Raw genomic sequence first — 19,238 nt, forward strand, 5'->3', positions numbered from 1 at the left:
GAGAAACCCTTTGCGGAATTTGGAGAAACAATATTAAAAATGCCAATTTAATTCACGTTGGAGGCCAATTATTAATTCTGATTCATGTCGCCCCACTTACTTTCACAGTTAAATTAATGAGGCTTGTTATCGTCCGCATTTAGAGGTAATGGACAATTGCTGAATTGTGAGTGTTTACTCTATTGGAGCTGAATCCTATCTTAGCCCTTTTGTAATGCATTGCCAGTGAGCGAGAGATTAACAGTGTTTGCCATTCCTCCCACAGCTGTTTTATAATGCAAAATGAGGAGAGCGAATTAATGGAAATGGCCATGTGAAATAGCGACCGTCAAACTTCTGAAAGCTAATTAACAGTGTAATTCTTGATCTTATTAGCAAAAAGTCTGACATGCTTTGAGAAACATCACAGGGAGAGAGAGAATAGAAAAATACTAATATGGAAATATTGCACTAAAGCTTGAATAGTAAAGCACAATCTATAGAGTATAATGAGCCGCTTTAATGTACACAGCATGCACTAAAGCTATAGCTTATTACAAATGCTTGCTACATTTGAATACATACTTCATTTCAGGGCAATGTTTCTCGAATTATAGTGAATTGGAGACCCATCGGTTGAGAATTAGCATAAATTACACAAAGAGCTGTTGAAATAAAACAGAGAGCTTAACACACGTTAACAGCATGTAATCATATTTTGACCTACTTAATTCTATTTCGTTCTCTGTTTACTCAACACAAGGAGGTTATTACACTCAAGGATTTCATCAAGAAATGATTCACTACTGGACAGTGTGTTGAAAAAAGAAAAAAGCTAATATTAATGACCTGCTTTTAGGAATCTTAATCTCAGGACGTGTATTTGTCTTCTCCAAGCGTTTTCTATCAGGTATCTCTTCTGGGATAGAGAGCAGATATTGTATCCAGCACTGTACAGTAAATGGAAATGAATGTTATGGATATCCCTGGAGGATAAGCTAAATCCAACAGCAGTGAGCTGTTGTTGTTGATTCTTACATAAACAAAGACAATGCAATGATCTGATTTAGCATCCTACTTTACTATGACAATCCAAGCTCATCGGGCAATCAATTAAACACATTTGATTCGAGCCTTTCAAGTGCTCTGAAACTGGCTAAGGACGCAATTCATTTCTATTTTCAAACAGGATTTGAGAGATTAGCATGTGATAATGTACTGCTTTGCTAATATAGATTTTTTTCCTACTTCAATGCAAGTGTATTTTTGCTCAAATGTAAGTAATATGGAAGAAAATGATATATGCGTACATCATTATAACAATTCAGAAAGACAAAAGCAAACCTCTGGTTTCTGTTGTCTCCCATTTGGTTTCATTTTCTATGGCTACTAATCCTCTTTTTGTCAGGCATAAGGGTTGCCAATATGCCCAACTCAGGTACTCTAACTCTTAGATGTTTTCAAGCGGTTTTCCACATTACTAGTCAATGGTATTCGGTTTGAAGCGGGTGACGTTTGGAAAATCAATCTACAATGAAAACGTCTGGGTCTGTGATCTTCACAGAGAGACAAGCTTGATCTGGTATAAGCACACCCAGGGTCCTAAATAACACTTACCATGCTTCAAATACCAGTAATAATCCACATTACTTGCCAGTTGGCTGTAAATAAAAAGTACAAGCTGCAACAGAATATTTTAAGTGCAATTGTAAGAATGATAGTCTAACTGATTAAGCTCAAACTGTACAACAATATTTTTAACTTGATCCTCACAAATTCAATGAGTCTAATAAGAAGCGTTATAATCCATTGTTAACATCTACTAACTAACTAACTTTATTTACAGCATATTTTATGTAAATGATAATATATGGCAGGAGGTTATCACAGAAATAAGCCCCGACAGTGTGATCAGGAGGGTCTTGTATCACACTGAAGGGGCTTATTTCGCGATAACAACCGGCTGCCTGTACAGTACATTATCCCGCTTATTACACGGCTATTTACCTCATAAGTAAATAACATTAAAGGAACACTGAATATTGATTTGAAATATTTTATTAGCTAATTTTTTACCAATCCAAACCTTCTGAGAGGTAAACCCATTTACTTTCGGTTTTAAGATAAGATGTCACAAATGTCACAAACACACTATTTCAGTAAATCATGGTATATATTCTTACAGTCCCAGTCTGTCTGCCTGCCTGCTTCCCTTTGTTTTCCCAGACATTGCCCTCTGGACTCCAATTCCCATCATCCTCTTTACTCCCTCACCTGAACTGCATTTGTTATCATCCTCTTCTGTCATCTGGCCACTGGAGCACGAATGTCTTTTTCGTGTCACTCAGCACAATTTTTTTTAATAGTTTTTCATGTTTGTGGCACAACTTTCTTTATCGTGTGATTTTATATTTTTTATTTATATTTTTGTTTTTTCCTATTTTTAAATCATTGTCGCTTGGGGTTAGATTTGAGGGTTTGTGTTAGGATGCCATTTTATGCATTGGTTTCTACATGTTTTTCTTCTGCTTTTAAAACTATTCTCGCTTGGAGTTGGAGTTAGAGTTGCGGTTTGCAGCCCAAATCTCACGAAATTACGTACCTATAGTCACGTAATTTTTTGATCGTATCACAAATTTCTGTTTGTGTGTCATTGTCACATATTGGTTACTCAACTGTTTTGTCCTATTTTCGTATCAATGTCGCTTTGGTTTAGGGTTAGATTTACATAAAATGACAAACCCAACTCTAACCCTAACGCCAGGCGACAATGGTTTAAAAATCAGAAAATATAAGAAATAAATCAGAAAAAAATAGTATAAACCAATACTTAAGGTGACATCCTAATGCAAACACTAAATCAACCCTAAACCAAAGCGACAATGGTTTGAAAATAGGACAAAGCAGTTGAGTAACCAATACGTGACAAACATGGAAATTCGTGACAGTATCACAAAAAAGAATCAAAAATATACCTGACTATAGATACACAATCTCGCGAGACTGGGTAAGGTTTTGGGTTAGGATTTCACAGAAAGTGATTCTAACTCCAACCCCAAGCGACAATGGTAAAAAAAATAAGGAAAAAACAATGAGAAAACAAAATATAAAATGACACGAAAAACATTTTATAGAAATTCGTGCTGAGTGACACGAAAAAGACATTTGTGCTCCAGTGGCACTGAAAACTGGGGAAAATCATGTCAATAACACGAATAAATTAATCAAATATTCCGTGACTACAACACAAATTTCCGTGAGATTGGGCTATTTATACCCTGTTGTTTGTCTTTGTCTGTTATTGTCAAAAAGTTATCTTATGTTAGTGTATATCTTGTAATCTTTGTCTTTAGTCTATTAAACCAGTTTATCTTGAATTATCCTCGTCTCCTTCGTCATTCTCCACCACACATACTGTAAAAAATATGTAATTAAAGTCATATTTTAGGGCTGCACGATTAATCGCATGCGATTGTCACGAGCATCTCGTCAGTAAAGCCGGTTTCTTGATTAGTAATTAATCGCCATCAGTCGCTTTCAGATGGAGCTGTATTTACTTCACAGAGCCGTAGTTCACTGACAAGAGAGGAAATATCGCATTCATAATCGCAGGCGATTCATTTATATTTATCTATATTTAATTTCTGTTAAATATTAAACTGCACCTGTCAAAATAATTTGCAGCATCCGGGTTACCCTGTGTTATCTCGGAATAACATACTAATGTCGCAACGGAGCAATCAAAATCAAGCATTTTAGAGTGCTGTGTGTGTAATGATATTTGATTAATTATGTATCTCCTTCTATATTTTTTTCATTCCATTCTTATTAAAACATGTTAATAACATTTTATTTAATTGTATTTTTAATATACAACATGCATTATCATCGAGAATACTGGTTTGTGATTATACTGTCCGTTAAGGTCAAAGAAGTCTCAGTGTGCATAATAACGAATACCAGACACAAAGACATTGTTCTCTAACAAGGATAACAGCAGATATTAACCAAACACACTAGAGTTCCTATCAGGATCCAGCGACTTGGATGACACAGTGTGGGCACTTATCTAACGTCTCTAATTACTTGGGTTTATTTGATAAACAGACGAAGCGGAATGCATAAATGATTCAACTACATCCAATGGGGATTCATCTGAACTCCTTCAAGAGTGAGAGACAGAAAGAGAGGGAAGGAGTGAGAATCCATCTTTTGTCGAATCCTTCATTTTGGTCTTTAATGATGCTTTAATTAGGAACAGTAGGGCACCTAGCTACACTTGGCATTTTAAGGGATTGGCTTTTCAAAGGAAAGACCATGTTAGTCTGGTCTCCTGAGAAACATGTTGGAAAAACACACTTACAATGGCATCTCATTCTGTTTGGAGGGCTTGGGGATTATAATTCTGCATTCGGAAGCGCACGCTGTAGTGTTTTCTTGCTAATTTCAGCATTATGTTGTTGCAAAAAGTGCCAGCAGTTTGCCAGGATGAACATGCACGAATTGAATTCACGTCGCTTGGTGTTTTGTAAAAATGTGTTTTTAAATGAAAGAATCGACAGCCCCTTCACGAAACACACTTGTACTTCTGTTTTGAAGTCATTATGCGGCGCTTTTCCCTTCCACCCGCCTTTCTCCTCACCAGCTAAAATAAAGAGGGGGCTTCACAGGCAATCTCTGCCTTGTTTGTGTAAGGTAATTACTACTCGTCCTCCCTGCCCACCAGTTCTGATGATGCATGAAAAATAACCGTTCCCCTACTTCAATCAAAGCAGAGGAAAGAGACCAGAGAGAAAGAGGAGATCAGGAAAGTGTGTGTGTGTGTTGGGGGGGTTTGGACCAGGAGACAAGGAGAAAGAGGGAAAGGGGGAATCTGGGAGCAATGCACACTGCTCCCTCCACGTTTCTGATTAATTAGTTGGAGTTGGTAATCAGTTTAATAAGGCTGAAGTTGCTGGTGAGAGGTCCCTTTGGCTGGGAATCGCTAAGCTGAACGGGGGACCGGGGCCCTGCCATTCTTCCAAGTAAACACACAGTCCTTATTTACATAAACAGTTGTTTCTTTTCTTTTACTTTCTTTGTGCGTGTGTGTGTTTGCATGTGTGTGTGTGTGTGTGTATGTGTGACCCTTCTTTGTCGGGACGACCTGCAATCCTCACACCACTGCCCAAGTCACTTTCAACGAGGGGGCAAAGCAAATTCATGAATTTTTCAGGGGATTTATGCACTAATTAAATCTGGGCTTTCCAAAAGAATAGCAGAGCAGAGCGCCTGTGCCGGTTCCTGCATACACAACAGAGGCCTAATGCCGTTAAACCTTATGACGTCAGATGTTTAGCATTCAAGTCTACCAGTTTGTTTGCGAGCAAGCTTAGTTTACAGAAGCGAAAACTTTATTTAGTCCACTTTTTCCTCTCAGTCAAAAAGGATTAATGCAGGCATGCATCATATCATTTATAACGCAGCTTATGGGTCCATTTTAGGTGCAGAAGCATCTTTTAGTAGACTTTGTAAGGTGTAAAAATATTGTCAATATGTTTGAAGAGACATTCCACTTTTTTTTAAATATGCTCATTTTCCAGCTCCCCTAGAGTTAAATATTTGATTTTTACCGTTTTGGAATCCATTCAGGTGATCTCCGGGTCTGGCGGTACCACTTTTAGCATAGCTAGCACAATCCATTGAATCTGACCAGACCACTAGCATCGCGCCAAAAACAACCAAAGAGTTTCAACATCCCTCCCATTCAAAACGTGACTCTTCTGTAGTTACATTGTGTACTAAGACCGGCGGAAAATCCAAAGTTGCGAGTCTCCAGGCTACGAACTATACTCTCATTCTGGCGCAACAATCAAGGACCCCGCCGCCGCAACATGGCTGCAGGTGGAGCAATGGTACCACGCAACGCATGAAAATATTCCCCTTGGTAACTTTCAATACCAGAGGACTATTTTCGAGCACTGCGTAATAGTGATGCGCGGGTCAGCGTTTTTTACAACCTGCGGGTCCCGCTTTTATGAAATATTTGGCCCGCCCCAACCCGCCCCGCAACAATATATCTATTTTTACAACCCGCACCGCCCGCGCCCAAACCATTAAAATAGACATACTAGGCATTTGTAATGTAAATAAAAAGAGGCTTTATTTCAGCCTAAAAGTGCTCGGAAACAGCCATTAGATTACATCGCCCTGTAAAGTGGCAACAACATACGCGAATGAACCATTGAAACCAGCATGGTCATATTAATATAGAGCTAGGATAATGATAAACATTTTCAACATTTACAAAGCAGCGTTTGTATTATCTATTCACAAATTCCCTACCTCAATTTCTCCTAGATCGTCTTTCATCTTTTATTTCTCTGTTTGTTTTGTTGTTGTGGCTGGCAGCGGGAGCTACTTGGCGCTTCCGCGACGTGACGCCAAAGGTTTGGGGATATCAAGTTACGTTGCGGAAGATACATTGCCACGTAGGCCTACGTAATGAAAGAACATCATAAAATATAAAAATATTTATTCCCAAATATTTAATATATATGCTACAGCGAATTAGACGCAACATATCTGTTTTTTATTTTTGTTTTTAATGACCCGCCCCAACCCGCCCCACATTAAAGTTACAATTTCTTTACCCGCCCCAACCCGACCCGCGGGTTACGAGACGACCCGCGCATCACTACTGCGTAATATCATTGCGACTCCTGCAGCCATGTTACGGCAGCAAAGTCCTTGATTATTACGCCAGAATGAGAGTATAGTTAGCCATAGCTGCCTAGAAAATCACAACTTTTAATTTTCCATCAGTTTTAGTACACAATGTAACTACAGAAGAGTCAAGTTTTAAATAGGAAAAATATCGAAACTCTTTTTTAGTGCGATGCTAATGGTCTAATCAGATTCAATGGATTATGCTAAGCTATGCTAAAAGTGGTACCGCCAGACCCGGAGATCAGCTGAATGGATTCCAAAACTGTAAAAATCAAATGTTTAACTCTATCTTGAGTGTATTATCAAAAAAGTTTAGTGTCCTTTTAAGAGTAACAAGGCAAATCTTTGAATTTATGCCTGGTAAATTTAATAGTACATGATGTATTTATGTGTTTTTATGTACAAATTTGTAGGATGTGTAAATGGTCTGTATTTTCAACTCATGGTTGGGTAACAACAACCCAGCATAGATTTATTATTATAACCCTAACAGTTAGGGATGTCCGTATTTGACCAACACAGCATTTTTAGAGTGCACGTTTAAAACAAATGTGTGTTTAAAGGAAGATAACGTCATTTATCTTCCTACATTAGTTTATAACAGATAAAAAAAAGTGTACCTAAATATATTTTACTGACATGGAGAAAAATACAAGTCAGTAATCTTTTCGTTGTCATGATCTCACATACACTAACATCTTCAAGACTTTCTTGAAAAGAATTAAGCGGACCCAGTTGCATGAATTATTGCAAATATTCAAAACAACTAAATTAATGTTCGTTCCCTCAGGACCACCTCCTTCACATCATAAAATGTGTGATTTGCTTTATTCAGTTTCTACCTTGGAGAGAAAACAGAAAGTTCAGCATAGTTCCAACCCAAACTTGTGGTGCATAGCTTTTGATAAGGGACTACCTCATAAACTCTGCAGTTAATGATAGTGTGCAGTTACAACACATATCCAGTCAAGTAGCTGATAGTGCAAAGAAATAATTTAGGATGTGTTAAGTGGCCTATTGTCATTCAAATGACAAATTACGCTTGGCAAAGGTTTTAGAATAGCTTTTACAAAGCATTGCTATTGTTTGTGCCGGGACAAGGTTTTAGGCAGCCAGAAGTAAGGGAATTACTTTAGAGAGTTGTGCAAAGTTCCTAAGGGTTCAGAGACAAATTGGTTCAGCACTCATCAGGTCTTGGCTGAAAGTAAGCTCAGCCCTCGACATAAAAACACTGACACAGCCATAACATCGAGCAGAGCCGTAACAAAACACTGCTAGAGATTTACAGCCAATCCAACGAATCTAATGACCGTACTGATTATAATACATGCATCCTAAACTGTTTCACTTGCTCCCAAATGTTTGTCTCTTCCTTTACTTTCTTTGAAACCTATTTATTGGCATCTTTCTCATCATCAAAGGGGATTTCAAAATAAGGTCCTCAAGGGCCCGTGCCAAAACATCTTTCACATTGCCATGACAACCAGGCACCATTAATGGGTTATTTCTAATCAAGCTAACCTTGTAATTATTAGCTTAGCAAGGGAATAGTTTTGTTTTGCAAGTAGATACTGAATCTTGTCAAAAGGGAAAAGGTTTCGCAGCATCGGTCACTTTACCGTATACTTGCTACAGAGACAAATCAAGCTAATGGTAATTACGTCCCTTATGATGATTTGGGCAGATCCCCCGAAGGCTTTCGTAAACGCTTAGTGTCCATTTGTAAGACAGGGGCATTTCTCTAGCTCGGTCAGTGGTGTCAGAGCCCTGAGGGTGAAGGTGAATCATTCACTGCAGGTGTGTTTACACAGCCAGAAAAGTGCGGAGGCTTGAGCGATACTGTGTTCGTTCTCACAGGGTACGTTCTTGTACACATGGGCTGATATTGAGTTTGAAATTGTACGAAATTACTGTGAATATACGCCAAATATATATTTTTTTAAAGGAATGTTTAATTATTAGGTCAACCTCAACTATTATAAAAAGAAACTGGCATGAAAAATGTTTTTCGAGTTTTATAGATGATATTACAATTGTGTGCATTGAATAATTTCACTAAAAATAATATGTAATATTCATGAAGATTAATTAATTATTCGGTCAGATAACATGCAGCATGCCATTATATTTTAATGATGAGAGAGCGCATTATGTCAGCATATTTGTTCTTGGGAACATTTATTTCATCTAAAGATACCCAAAATTTTAATTGGAAGTTCATTTCCATTTTGTTTCAAGAGTTATTTTTAGATGATAATAATAAGTGCTTTCAAAGTTTTCTTTTTCATGCATTTCCATATCCATATCAAAGTACAACTTATTTTTAATTATTCTGAAGTTCCAGTGACGTCTTAGTTTTTTTTATCCAACATTATATGATATATTTTGTCATCTTGACCTTGTTACTACAGCATACAGTAGTCTTGATGGTTAATAAAAAATGTTTGATGCAATATTATTAAATATAACTAATTGATCCACTGTGCATTTGGCCTTGTACTTATAGCAACTGCAGGTGCTAATCAAGACTTTTAAATAATGAATTTATTTAAATAATGAACACACACACATATATATATATATATATGGAATAACACATTATTGTAATTTAATTTAAAGACACAAATGAGTAAGTTTCTGTAAAGGTCACTAAAGACATTTACTCATTTATAGCCAAAGACAATGAACATCTTTAGAGACACATAAAGTAAAAATTGGTTCTTTTATATTTGTACACTTGAACATCTATGCCCTCATCATCCGAAATTGGTAGCTAAAGTCAGTAAATATCGTATTTATAGTGCATTTCATAATGGCACTACTGTAACACAGTCACATTTTCCTGAGCAGGGAGGTTCATTTGACTGTAATGAGTCTATTTTTTCTTCTCCTGACTGATTAAGAATCTTTTGTCTTGACACATATAATTATTTAATGAACGCTGCGACAGAATAAATGACACGTCTTTTGTGTTATTATTCTGAGCATCTTGACAAACAAGGCCCGCTGAGTGACCCGCTGGCCTCTCTCAAGAGCGATGATTACACCAATTAAAACTGCAAAACATCTGCGAGGGCCGCGGATACGCCGGAATTAAACAGGTCATTAAATCAGCGGAGGAAAATGTCAACATCCTTAGACAGCTTCTCTTTTCCTGTCTCACAGTCCAAATGAACATTAGCGGCGGTCTCGCACACACACGTTTCATTATTCTGAAGTCACATTTTATTGTACTGCCAAATGGATTGGTTTAATTAAAAAAGCTTTTTTTGTAAATTCAGGTTAATCGCACTGTTTAACATGTTAAACTGCTTATCTCCAGAATCTATGCTATACGACATCCTGCAGGTTCCACTTGTAGTCTCTCTGTTTACACGTTTCTTTCCTCGAGGTTCTCTGCCGAAGAGGGATTACCAGGTCGGGGCATCCCCTTCACGGCAAAACCTGGATTTTAACACATTGCGGCCACATTCGAGCGTTTAATAGGATTGGATGTCACAGATTTTTTAAAGCATTCTTCGACTTACAATAACCATTTTGCCCCCTTAAGTGTTTCAACATGTGGATCAAGAGTTGTTCCTCTGCGCTCCTCAACAAATCAACACAGGTCAGGGTGCAAGCCTGGCCCGGAGTAAAGAAACACAACGTAAGCAGCAGGAAGACATTGGGAGACACAGAGACATCGAAAAAGCGTATTGTCCTGTTTTAAATGCTATAAACACTCAGCTCGAGGCTTTGTGCCATGTTCAAAGAGATTCATAGACTGAGATGATTTGGTAGGAAAGCGAGTTGTCAAGAAACTCTCCAAGTGGAGAATATCTTCATGTTCTCTCAAAACCACTCTCTCTTTTACATTCCCTGATGGTGAAATGGTTTATGTACGCATCTCTGCAGATGCATGTTCCTTCTGGACAGCCGACATCCTCTCCAGAGTCCTGGAGGACATGGGATTTTTGTAAATGATGTATAAGTTCTGCTCAAACAAATTGTTCGGTTTTACTGGAAAAAAGACCACAATAAAGGAATACATGGATGGCCCTGTCATTTTAATAAAATCTATTGTTTCACAACTTAAATTTAAATAAAAAATTCAACTAAACAGAAAAAAGCATTTATACATTTACAATTACGCATTTTGGTGGAAGCTTTTTTCCAAAGCGACTTACACTGGATTACAATGTTGCTCACTTGGAATCAAACCCACTAACTTTCACGCTTCTAACACAATGCTTTCCAAATTAAGCAATGCAATATGCTAGCTCTGTGTTAAAAATATTCCCGCTTCTGAATCTCTGTTTTATAATGCAGGAAGAAGGGAGTGACTCCGTGTAATTTGTATTTGCTTGAAACTTAAATATCACTTACCATTAAAAAAATAAAAACTGATTGACAGTGCGTTTTTACACCTATAATTATGAACGCCTTTGGCAATGTGTATGACTTTCAATTCCTGTGCATGCTGGAAACCCTCTCTAGGCTGTTGAGCAACAGAACAATAAAAATATTTCGCATGAGCCTTTAAGCGTTTCCAGCCAATCACTCTAACTGTAAAACGGTGAGAATTTCAAGATGGTGATCTATGGCCAAACTTTGGAATAGCGGGAAGAAGCTGTCTGTCAGCGGATGAAACATTCGGGAAGAAGCTGTCTGCAAAATGAGTGTAATTAGCACCTCATATGTAGTGACAAATGTATTCATTGAAGACAGAGATGACTATGGGATGTGATTTAGCTTTGGACATGTTCTAAACACATACCGAGATGTTTGTAACACATATGCAGACATGGCTTGTGAAATATGTAAAGATCACGCTTTGACTTGTACATTTGAAAGCAAGCGTTAACAAAGTTAAAACCCTGCATGCACTTATAAACAAAAGCTCCTTATTTTCATATGTAACTACTTTAACATTTAAAAAAAGATTATAGATGAATTAGCTTTTAACAAGACTTTGTGAAGATTCTCATCCAGGCCATCAAAGAATATTTAGTAGCATGTTGACTTTATATTCTCTACTTTAATATATAAAGAAAATAAAACCTTCTCAGGAAAAGGTGTTTTTATGTGAATAATAATATTGATTTGAATTAATAGCTGCTTGTCAACAACCTGGCATTATTTCAAACTGATCTCATGGAATGCCGCAAATGTGAAAAATTTATTTGTGTGCATGGCACGAAATTAAGCTTTTTTCGTGCCTTGAGCACGAATGTCTTGAAACTATCGCGTGCGCACATGAAACTTTTGCATGCCCACATGAAACTTTCGCTTTCACTTGCACGTGCGATAGTTTCACGTCCGCACGCAAAACAAAACGCGATAGTTTCACCTGCGCACGCAAAACTAAACTTTTTTTTTCTCTATGGCCCCTTAGGGGCTCCGTAAAAAACAATACATAAAATGACTTAAAAAAAAGAGTCATTCCACGGACACAAAAAACTATTTATAGAAATTTGTGTCAAGAAAAAAACTTTCTTGCTCAAGGCATGTAAAAAAGCTGTAATTTGTGCCATTTACACAAATAAATTTATCAAATTTTGTGTGACTATAACACAACTTTCCATGAAAAATTCCGTAGAAATTTGCAGCTGGGTTGCCGGTAACTTACCGTAGATTTAAATTTATGTTATTACTGGCAACATTTTGTTCAAAGTTAAATGAACATTAAACATTAACAAGTCTTTGTCTTTACAGAATAAAACTAGAAAAATAACATCAAGCAAAACATTCTGGGTAACAAAATCTGAAGCAAAAAAACTGAAAAAGTTTGATGATGATTTCTGGTTCCCAGAATGCTTTGCATGAGGCTGTTATTGTATAGTTTTATTCTGTAAAGATAAAGACTTGTTAATATTTAAAATTTATTCAACTTTGAACAAACTCTTTTTTAAGTTTAAATTTACGGTAATTTACCGGCAACCCAGGTGCAATACCATTGTTATTTATACTGATTTTTTTTACAGTGTAAGTTTGCAAATCTCGCAAGAGTATAAAAAATTTTAAACTTGGGATAAGTATAGTCTAAAAAGTCTTAAAACTAATAACTTAAATCAGTGGTTCCCAAACTTTTGTGACCCATTTAAAAGTATAATCTATCTGGGACCCACCAACATATTTATAAATGAAAAATAAGTATTAGAAAATTTCCCTGTTATTTTATTAATAAAAATAAGTTTTATTAAAATAATTTATGGTAAATCATCCAAATAATTTTTATTGCTACAGCCATTAAAGGGGCTAAACAATTTATTTTTATTTTTGTGTCATTCGCCACAATAGCAAGGCGACTTTGCGCGACCCACCTTATCCCATTAGGTCCCATTTAAGTCCCCACTTAAATGATTTAGTCATAGGAAATAACTGAACACTACCAATCTGTTTTTAAATAAACACGTTGAACAAATCAGCCCACACTCTTCCAAAGCTTTATTTATTGATGATGATCACAACCACAATTTGACTGATGTAATAAAGATGGCATTTACAACAGATTTTTTCTTTAGTAAGATGTCTCCGTGCTGACTGCATTGCCTTAAGGCAGCACTGACAAGTTTGTGCTACAGTTGTCAGTTGGCTGTTGTCAGGGTGGCAAAGCCCTAAAATTACAGATGTCTCTGCCTCAGGCCAACAGAGAATAAATCAATAGAGTGAGCTGCTACATTCCCACTACAGAGCTCACTCGTACCAGACAGGGTCGTGAAAGTGGGAGGGATGTTTAGAAAAGAAAGGTACTCGGGTGTATTAAGAAATATAACAAAAAAGGAGTAGTTTTGTCATTATTTACTCAACCCTGTGTCTTTCCAAACATTCCTCTGCGGAATTTTCCTTATAGCATAATGTCTATCATGCACATGGAAGATGAACAGTGACCTTGGCTACCAAAACTATATTTATCACACACAGTACACACAAATCTATTACATGGTTTTAAATGAAATATAGCACACAAGTCATACAGACTAGCATTATGATGTTCTTGAAGCCAAAAAAGCCCCTGGTCTCCATTCATTTTTACTACATGGAAAAATTCCTAAAAGTCATACAGTATTGAAACAGTGTGAGTATGAGTAAATAATAATCCATTGTGAGTTTTGGATAAACTATCCTTTAAAATATTTACTATTAAATAAAAATAAGCAGTTCACGTTTAGAGATGTCAATGTGCAACCAAAATCACTGACCACAGGTCAGTTTCATACACACGCTGCTCTCCATCTTATTCTCTTTTCCTCACACACGCTCATCTTACACTCAGACCCGACTAAATTCGGCGTTTATGACTGCTCAAACCTCCTTACAGCCAACAAATTTCATTTTGCCTAGGCAAATCCTATTGCATATTATCCTGTACATTGCATTAGGCTCTTAATCTCTCCTTTCTCTTCCCTCTCTCCATACCTCCATGGAAGAAAAGGCGGCTTCTGATTAACCCACTTACTCCGGTAAATAAACGCTGTGTGTGCCAGATTTAATTATGAGAAAAAGAACCCAAATACACGCAATAATGTAAATGCCAATCTGACGGTAATAATCCCACTTATTAAATGACCCACAAAACTGAATGACCAAAAACTGATTCACTGAAAAAATACTAAAACAAATTAGATATTTAAAACTATCACATGAATCCCATGTTGCTTTTGGTTTCCCATCTTTGCTTTGCTTCGAACCTAAAATAAAAAATATGATAAATTGAGCCAAAATATTGCATAAGGATGTTAGGAAGAATTGATAAGAGCAATAAACAGAAAAAGCATATAAACAAAAAGCATAACTACTTCTGGATGTGGTATTTCACTACAAAATCATTTATTTACAAAACCATCTGCTTACTAACCATTGTGCTAAAAGCGGCGGAAAAGTGCGGCACCATCAGTATAAACATTTTTGGGAACTATAATTTTTTTTAGTGCCCATGTCTATGTACAGTAAGTTGGCACTATTTGCCTGCCACTATTTACACTGGCAATACAGCCTGAAACTGAATTTAGTTTCATCAAATAATAAAAAGAAACATGGAAATAAGAGCATTATAACTGCATACATATAATGGTAGTCAATGCAAACACTAATGACAGTGGCAAAGAGCTCCTACTTCTTTCTCACATTATTCAAAAGCCACACAGAGACTCTTTATAGGGACTGACTGACCTATAAGATAAGAAGCACCCCCTTACCCATTAGAAAGCTCTTACGAGTTAACACACAGGAGCATGTCCAAGATAGATATCTAAAGTATAAAACTGCACCGTGTCAGTGCTAGACGTAGAGACAACTTCAGATAGAAGAAATAAAAAAACAACAAACCCCCAAGCGATTTGCTTTCTCCGTTTTCGGGCTGCCTGGGAAGCCTCTGCTTCCCGTTTGGACCGGGTGAAGTCGCGGCAATCGGCGGCTTGTGCGATTTTCACGCCCAGCTCTCGAGAAGACGACAGAGACAAGCTCCATTAGCTGTAGAAAATCACTCTGCCTGGCAAACCTTACCAGAACTGCCAGCATGTCAACGTGATGCCTGGGGTTCATGGTGTGTGCTTATGTGTGTGTCCATGCAAGTTAAAAAAAATACAAAAATGTTTCATGGTTCATAGACAGAAGTAGGACACCCTGTTCCCTGAGCATGGTTGTGCATAATTAATGTTATTATCTCATATACTTAATCGCTTCATCTAAAGAGGACCTTTAATTGTGAAAATTGCAGTGCAGGCAGTTAGGATGGGAAAATGAATGGAGGAGGGTGAGAGGAGCATGTCGGCAGTATCAGTGAGGGGAAATGTGTGTGGTGTGGTTGAGATTAATTCCAATAGCCAGAGCGACACAGAGGGCTCGGGAAACAAAAGAAGAGTCCTGGCCTCTCCCATCACTCCTGGGATGGGTTTATTATTGAACCGCGAGAAACTCTGATAAACACTTTTTTAAAACTCTTTCGCTCGCGCTCTGTGTTTTTCGGGAGGGTAATTCTTAAGAACAGTGAATTAACACAATTGGAAGAACCCAAAAAACCTCTACTGGTAATGAGGAAACGTGCCACCGTTTGTCGGCTCGAAAAAACCTAGAGAGAGCCAGCGAGAGAAAAAATGTTTCAATTATAATTAAGTGGGATAAACTTTATTAGAAAGACTGAAAGTAAAATATCTCCTAATGCATGCTGGGATTAGGCAGGTCAGAGCGAGCAGGAAGAAGAAATTAAACTCTAAAGGCTTTTTATCGCCATATTTCAGGAACCAAGGGTGTAAAATGTTCTAATTTGGGATACATTAAAAGCCATAAAGGTCTTTCAAAAAGATTAATGGTACTTTGCTTGGATTTAAGATAAGGCCTTTAGCAGGCTGAGAGAGCGGGGTTCCGGCTGGGCCCTCGAGGCATTCATCTATACAGGCACTTGGAAGATTTGTAAAGGCGTCTGCATAACCTGAAGCTAACACACTATGACAGTTTTTTCTAAATCCTTGCCATTTTTTCGAGGTTTTAGAGGCCATAAATCATGTTTTCTAGTAAGACAGCAAAGAGAAGGGGAAGTTATAATAGGCGATCATGCTCGTGTTTAGCGCAGATCTTCTTACAGATAATTCACACTGGGGTGTTTTTTGAAAGGCATGTTTAAGTGGAATACTGTAGGTGCTAAAGCTGTCGCTGCCAGTACGACATGTTAAATCGCAGCTTTATTAAATCGTTCAGACATTCTGGCACGGCTCTGGGTTTTATGTCTTATGTAAAAAATAATGTTAATATGAATAGAAAGGAGTAGTTTGATACCGTAAAAATCTTATGATTTAAGTATTCTTGATACATTAACCACCATCATCACATACAATAATCACCCCTCACACCCTTTACTGTGTCCCCTTTTTCACACAGTTCTATATTCAAAGCATTAAAAGTCTTAATTTTTTTAATCAGTCCAGTCTACAATTCACGATTGTCTTTACCGCAGCTCAACATTAATGTCAACCAAGTTACCTAGGAGACAGAGCAGATCAAAGTGACAAAAAAATTGGAAAAAAGCTCTCAAATGTCTGATTAATCAAGCCTAGCAAACAGCTTATTTCTTTTAGCCTGCATGCAAGTATGAAAATGAGATTCGGAGAGCAGTACATTGTGCAGATTTGTTCATTCTTATCAGAACAAAGCCGGCGGCAGCTTATTTCATGGATCACTGGCACAGTCATCAGAGTAGCGCAAAGCAGGTGACAGCACTTCTGTCTGCAGCAAGAGCAAAATTAGCAAAAAGTCGGCACAAATTAGCCTCTTATATATTCCGTAATATGACATTATTTTTCATTTACTTTTCTGATCCACTTTTCAGGATTTTTCACCCTTTTTCATCTTTGGCCCCCTCCACGCTCATGACTTAAAGCCAAATCCTTTCACATCAAATGCATGCAGAGGCTGAAAATGCAGGAATAACAAAACAAAAAAAATCACAATCTGAAAGCAAATAAATAAATAAATAAATAAAAATGGTGGGTTGGGGGCTAACACACACACAAAGCTCTCGTGCTCTTTGTTCTAGGTAGTCACACTAAACCTTGCCATATTTCTGAAAGAAATTCTCGTTCAGTGAATTTTTATTGTCGTTTTCTCCTCTTTAGAGGCATTGTGTGGCATTTACACCCATCCTCAGAAAGTCTTATTCAGTGCTGGGTTCATTTAGCACCATTAATGATGTGACCTTTCAAAGGTGTGTGAGGGATGAATATATTCAGCTCAGTCCTGTAGCTACACTGTGGGGCCACTAGGTGGGTTAAGTCAACAGTGCTTTAGATGTAGGACATCAGGTTTTAGACCAGAACCATGTTTAATAACCCAAACCCTTTCAGTAACACTTTACAATAAGGTTGTATTTGTTAACATTAGTATAATAACTAACATTAATAAAGATAATAATAAATGTAGACAACTTTATTGGTCTTTGTTAGTTTGTGTTAGCTATGTATTTACTATTGTTAAAGTCGCAATAAAAAGTAAAATAAAAAACTGTAATTTGTTTTGTAATATAAATCATTTGTATTTTTTACAAATGATTTATCTGTGAGCTTCATTCATTTTTAAAAATTCATGTGCCCTCATAATCTTTAATCAAAAATGCAAATCTCATCCCCTCCTAAAAATGATCTCTCTTTACTTCCGGTCATAATGTATGGCAGGTGGGCGGGGTCCGGGAGAATATCGCTGCGATTAGCAATTAGCAACACGACCCAACTTCAAATGATCCAATCAGATCTCGATGGAAAAATTCAAACCCAGCCCCAATTGAACCTTCCGTTTCATGGCGACTTTAACAACTATAACCTTATTATAAAGTGTTAGCATTCTTTTTTTTTTTACAAAATGTGATTTTGATTTTAAAATATTTTTGCGATAAATTTTCAGCTGAATTGAATGCTATAAGAATCATTTTGTGATTTATATGTTGAAGAAGGCTAATGCCCACTGTCACCTAAAAACAAAATCTTATTATTGACAGATAAAATATTGCAAGGAGAAACTCCTAAAGTGGATTTTGGCTAATGTATCAGCTGTTAGACAACGTTCACTCTCAAACAAATAATGCTTAGACAAATCCTTTAATAAATGTACCTTTCTGTAAAATGAGATGTGGATAAACAATGCTAGTTAGACTTTGTCTGGTTAATCCTATCCAGAAGCTGCTTCACAACATTTATGTGCCTACATGGCTAAATAACAGGCCTAAGTAAATCCGAAAAACAAGTTCATGTAAGACTTCAATGAGTATCAGATTAACGCTGATTGCATATGGTTATCCCTTTTTGGATATAAAAACTGCCCGTGCTGGATATGTACACTTGCTTGTGATTTGGTATATGATTGGAGAAAAATGTCTGTAGGGCAAGATGACTAATCAATACTTTTGGTCTGTTCTCCTGTTAAAATGAAGATATTAGACAGATTTTATCTACTGTCACTTGGGATATTTATGTTATTTGAGACATGAGCCGTTTCTCAATACCAAGTACGCAACATAAGTCCACACAAGTCTCCTCTGATGCATCCTCGATAAAATGGGCGGATCAAGAACACATCCGGGGATTTTATGTGAACTTGGGCTTGATGCGAACTTTGATTTGGAACAGTACTTGGTCCGCGACTGATGACGTTTCACAAGTCCACAAGAACACAAGTACAGACAATAACGCATATTGAGAAACGGCTATAGTTATACAATTTTATACATTTTATAAGTTATAAAATATGTATATTTTAACTCCTGAAGAGTTTGGTTCCAAAAAGCGATAAACGGCTTAAAAAAAACGAGTTACTGCAAAATCAGTATTGAATCTGGTCAGCATTAAAAAGTAAATTCTTCATTTTCCGCAAATCCTATATCTGCTGTGTTATTCTGTCATCTTTTCTCCCTTTTTCCCAAAACACGATAAACGCCAGTCCTCCTCCTCTGCAGAATGCAATAAATCGGTCAATAACACACAGCGCACCATTCAACAGATTGTAAACAAAAATGGCGGCGCATTGAATACACAAGGAATCCTATTTTTCCTTATCTACTTTGTACTATATGATCAACAAACAAAATA

The 19,238-nt window shown here is 37.0% G+C and overlaps 1 protein-coding gene across 6 annotated transcripts in view; it reads right to left on the bottom strand.

Annotated features, from left to right (window-relative positions):
* Nucleotides 1–19,238, bottom strand: part of fam204a (family with sequence similarity 204 member A) — a 67,355-nt gene that overhangs the window by 35,073 nt on the left and 13,044 nt on the right. For 2 of the 6 annotated variants that reach the window (XM_055171152.2, XM_055171154.2), the window contains exons 6-8: nt 14,995–15,104; nt 14,865–14,917; nt 13,096–14,357 (exon numbers count right to left, since the gene is read on the bottom strand). The exons of 2 other annotated variants lie outside the window; for them this stretch is intronic. In XM_055171152.2, the coding sequence (XP_055027127.2) occupies nt 14,122–14,357; nt 14,865–14,917; nt 14,995–15,104 (399 nt within the window). In that variant the 3' untranslated portion in view covers nt 13,096–14,121. Of the gene's footprint in view, nt 1–13,095; nt 14,358–14,864; nt 14,918–14,994; nt 15,105–17,013; nt 17,074–19,238 lie in introns of those variants that run through there. 2 more of the 6 variants (XM_055171153.2, XM_055171155.2) reach the window with 2 other exon arrangements.

This window comes from Misgurnus anguillicaudatus, chromosome 11 (assembly GCF_027580225.2).
Source record: "Misgurnus anguillicaudatus chromosome 11, ASM2758022v2, whole genome shotgun sequence".
NCBI lineage: Eukaryota > Metazoa > Chordata > Actinopteri > Cypriniformes > Cobitidae > Misgurnus > Misgurnus anguillicaudatus.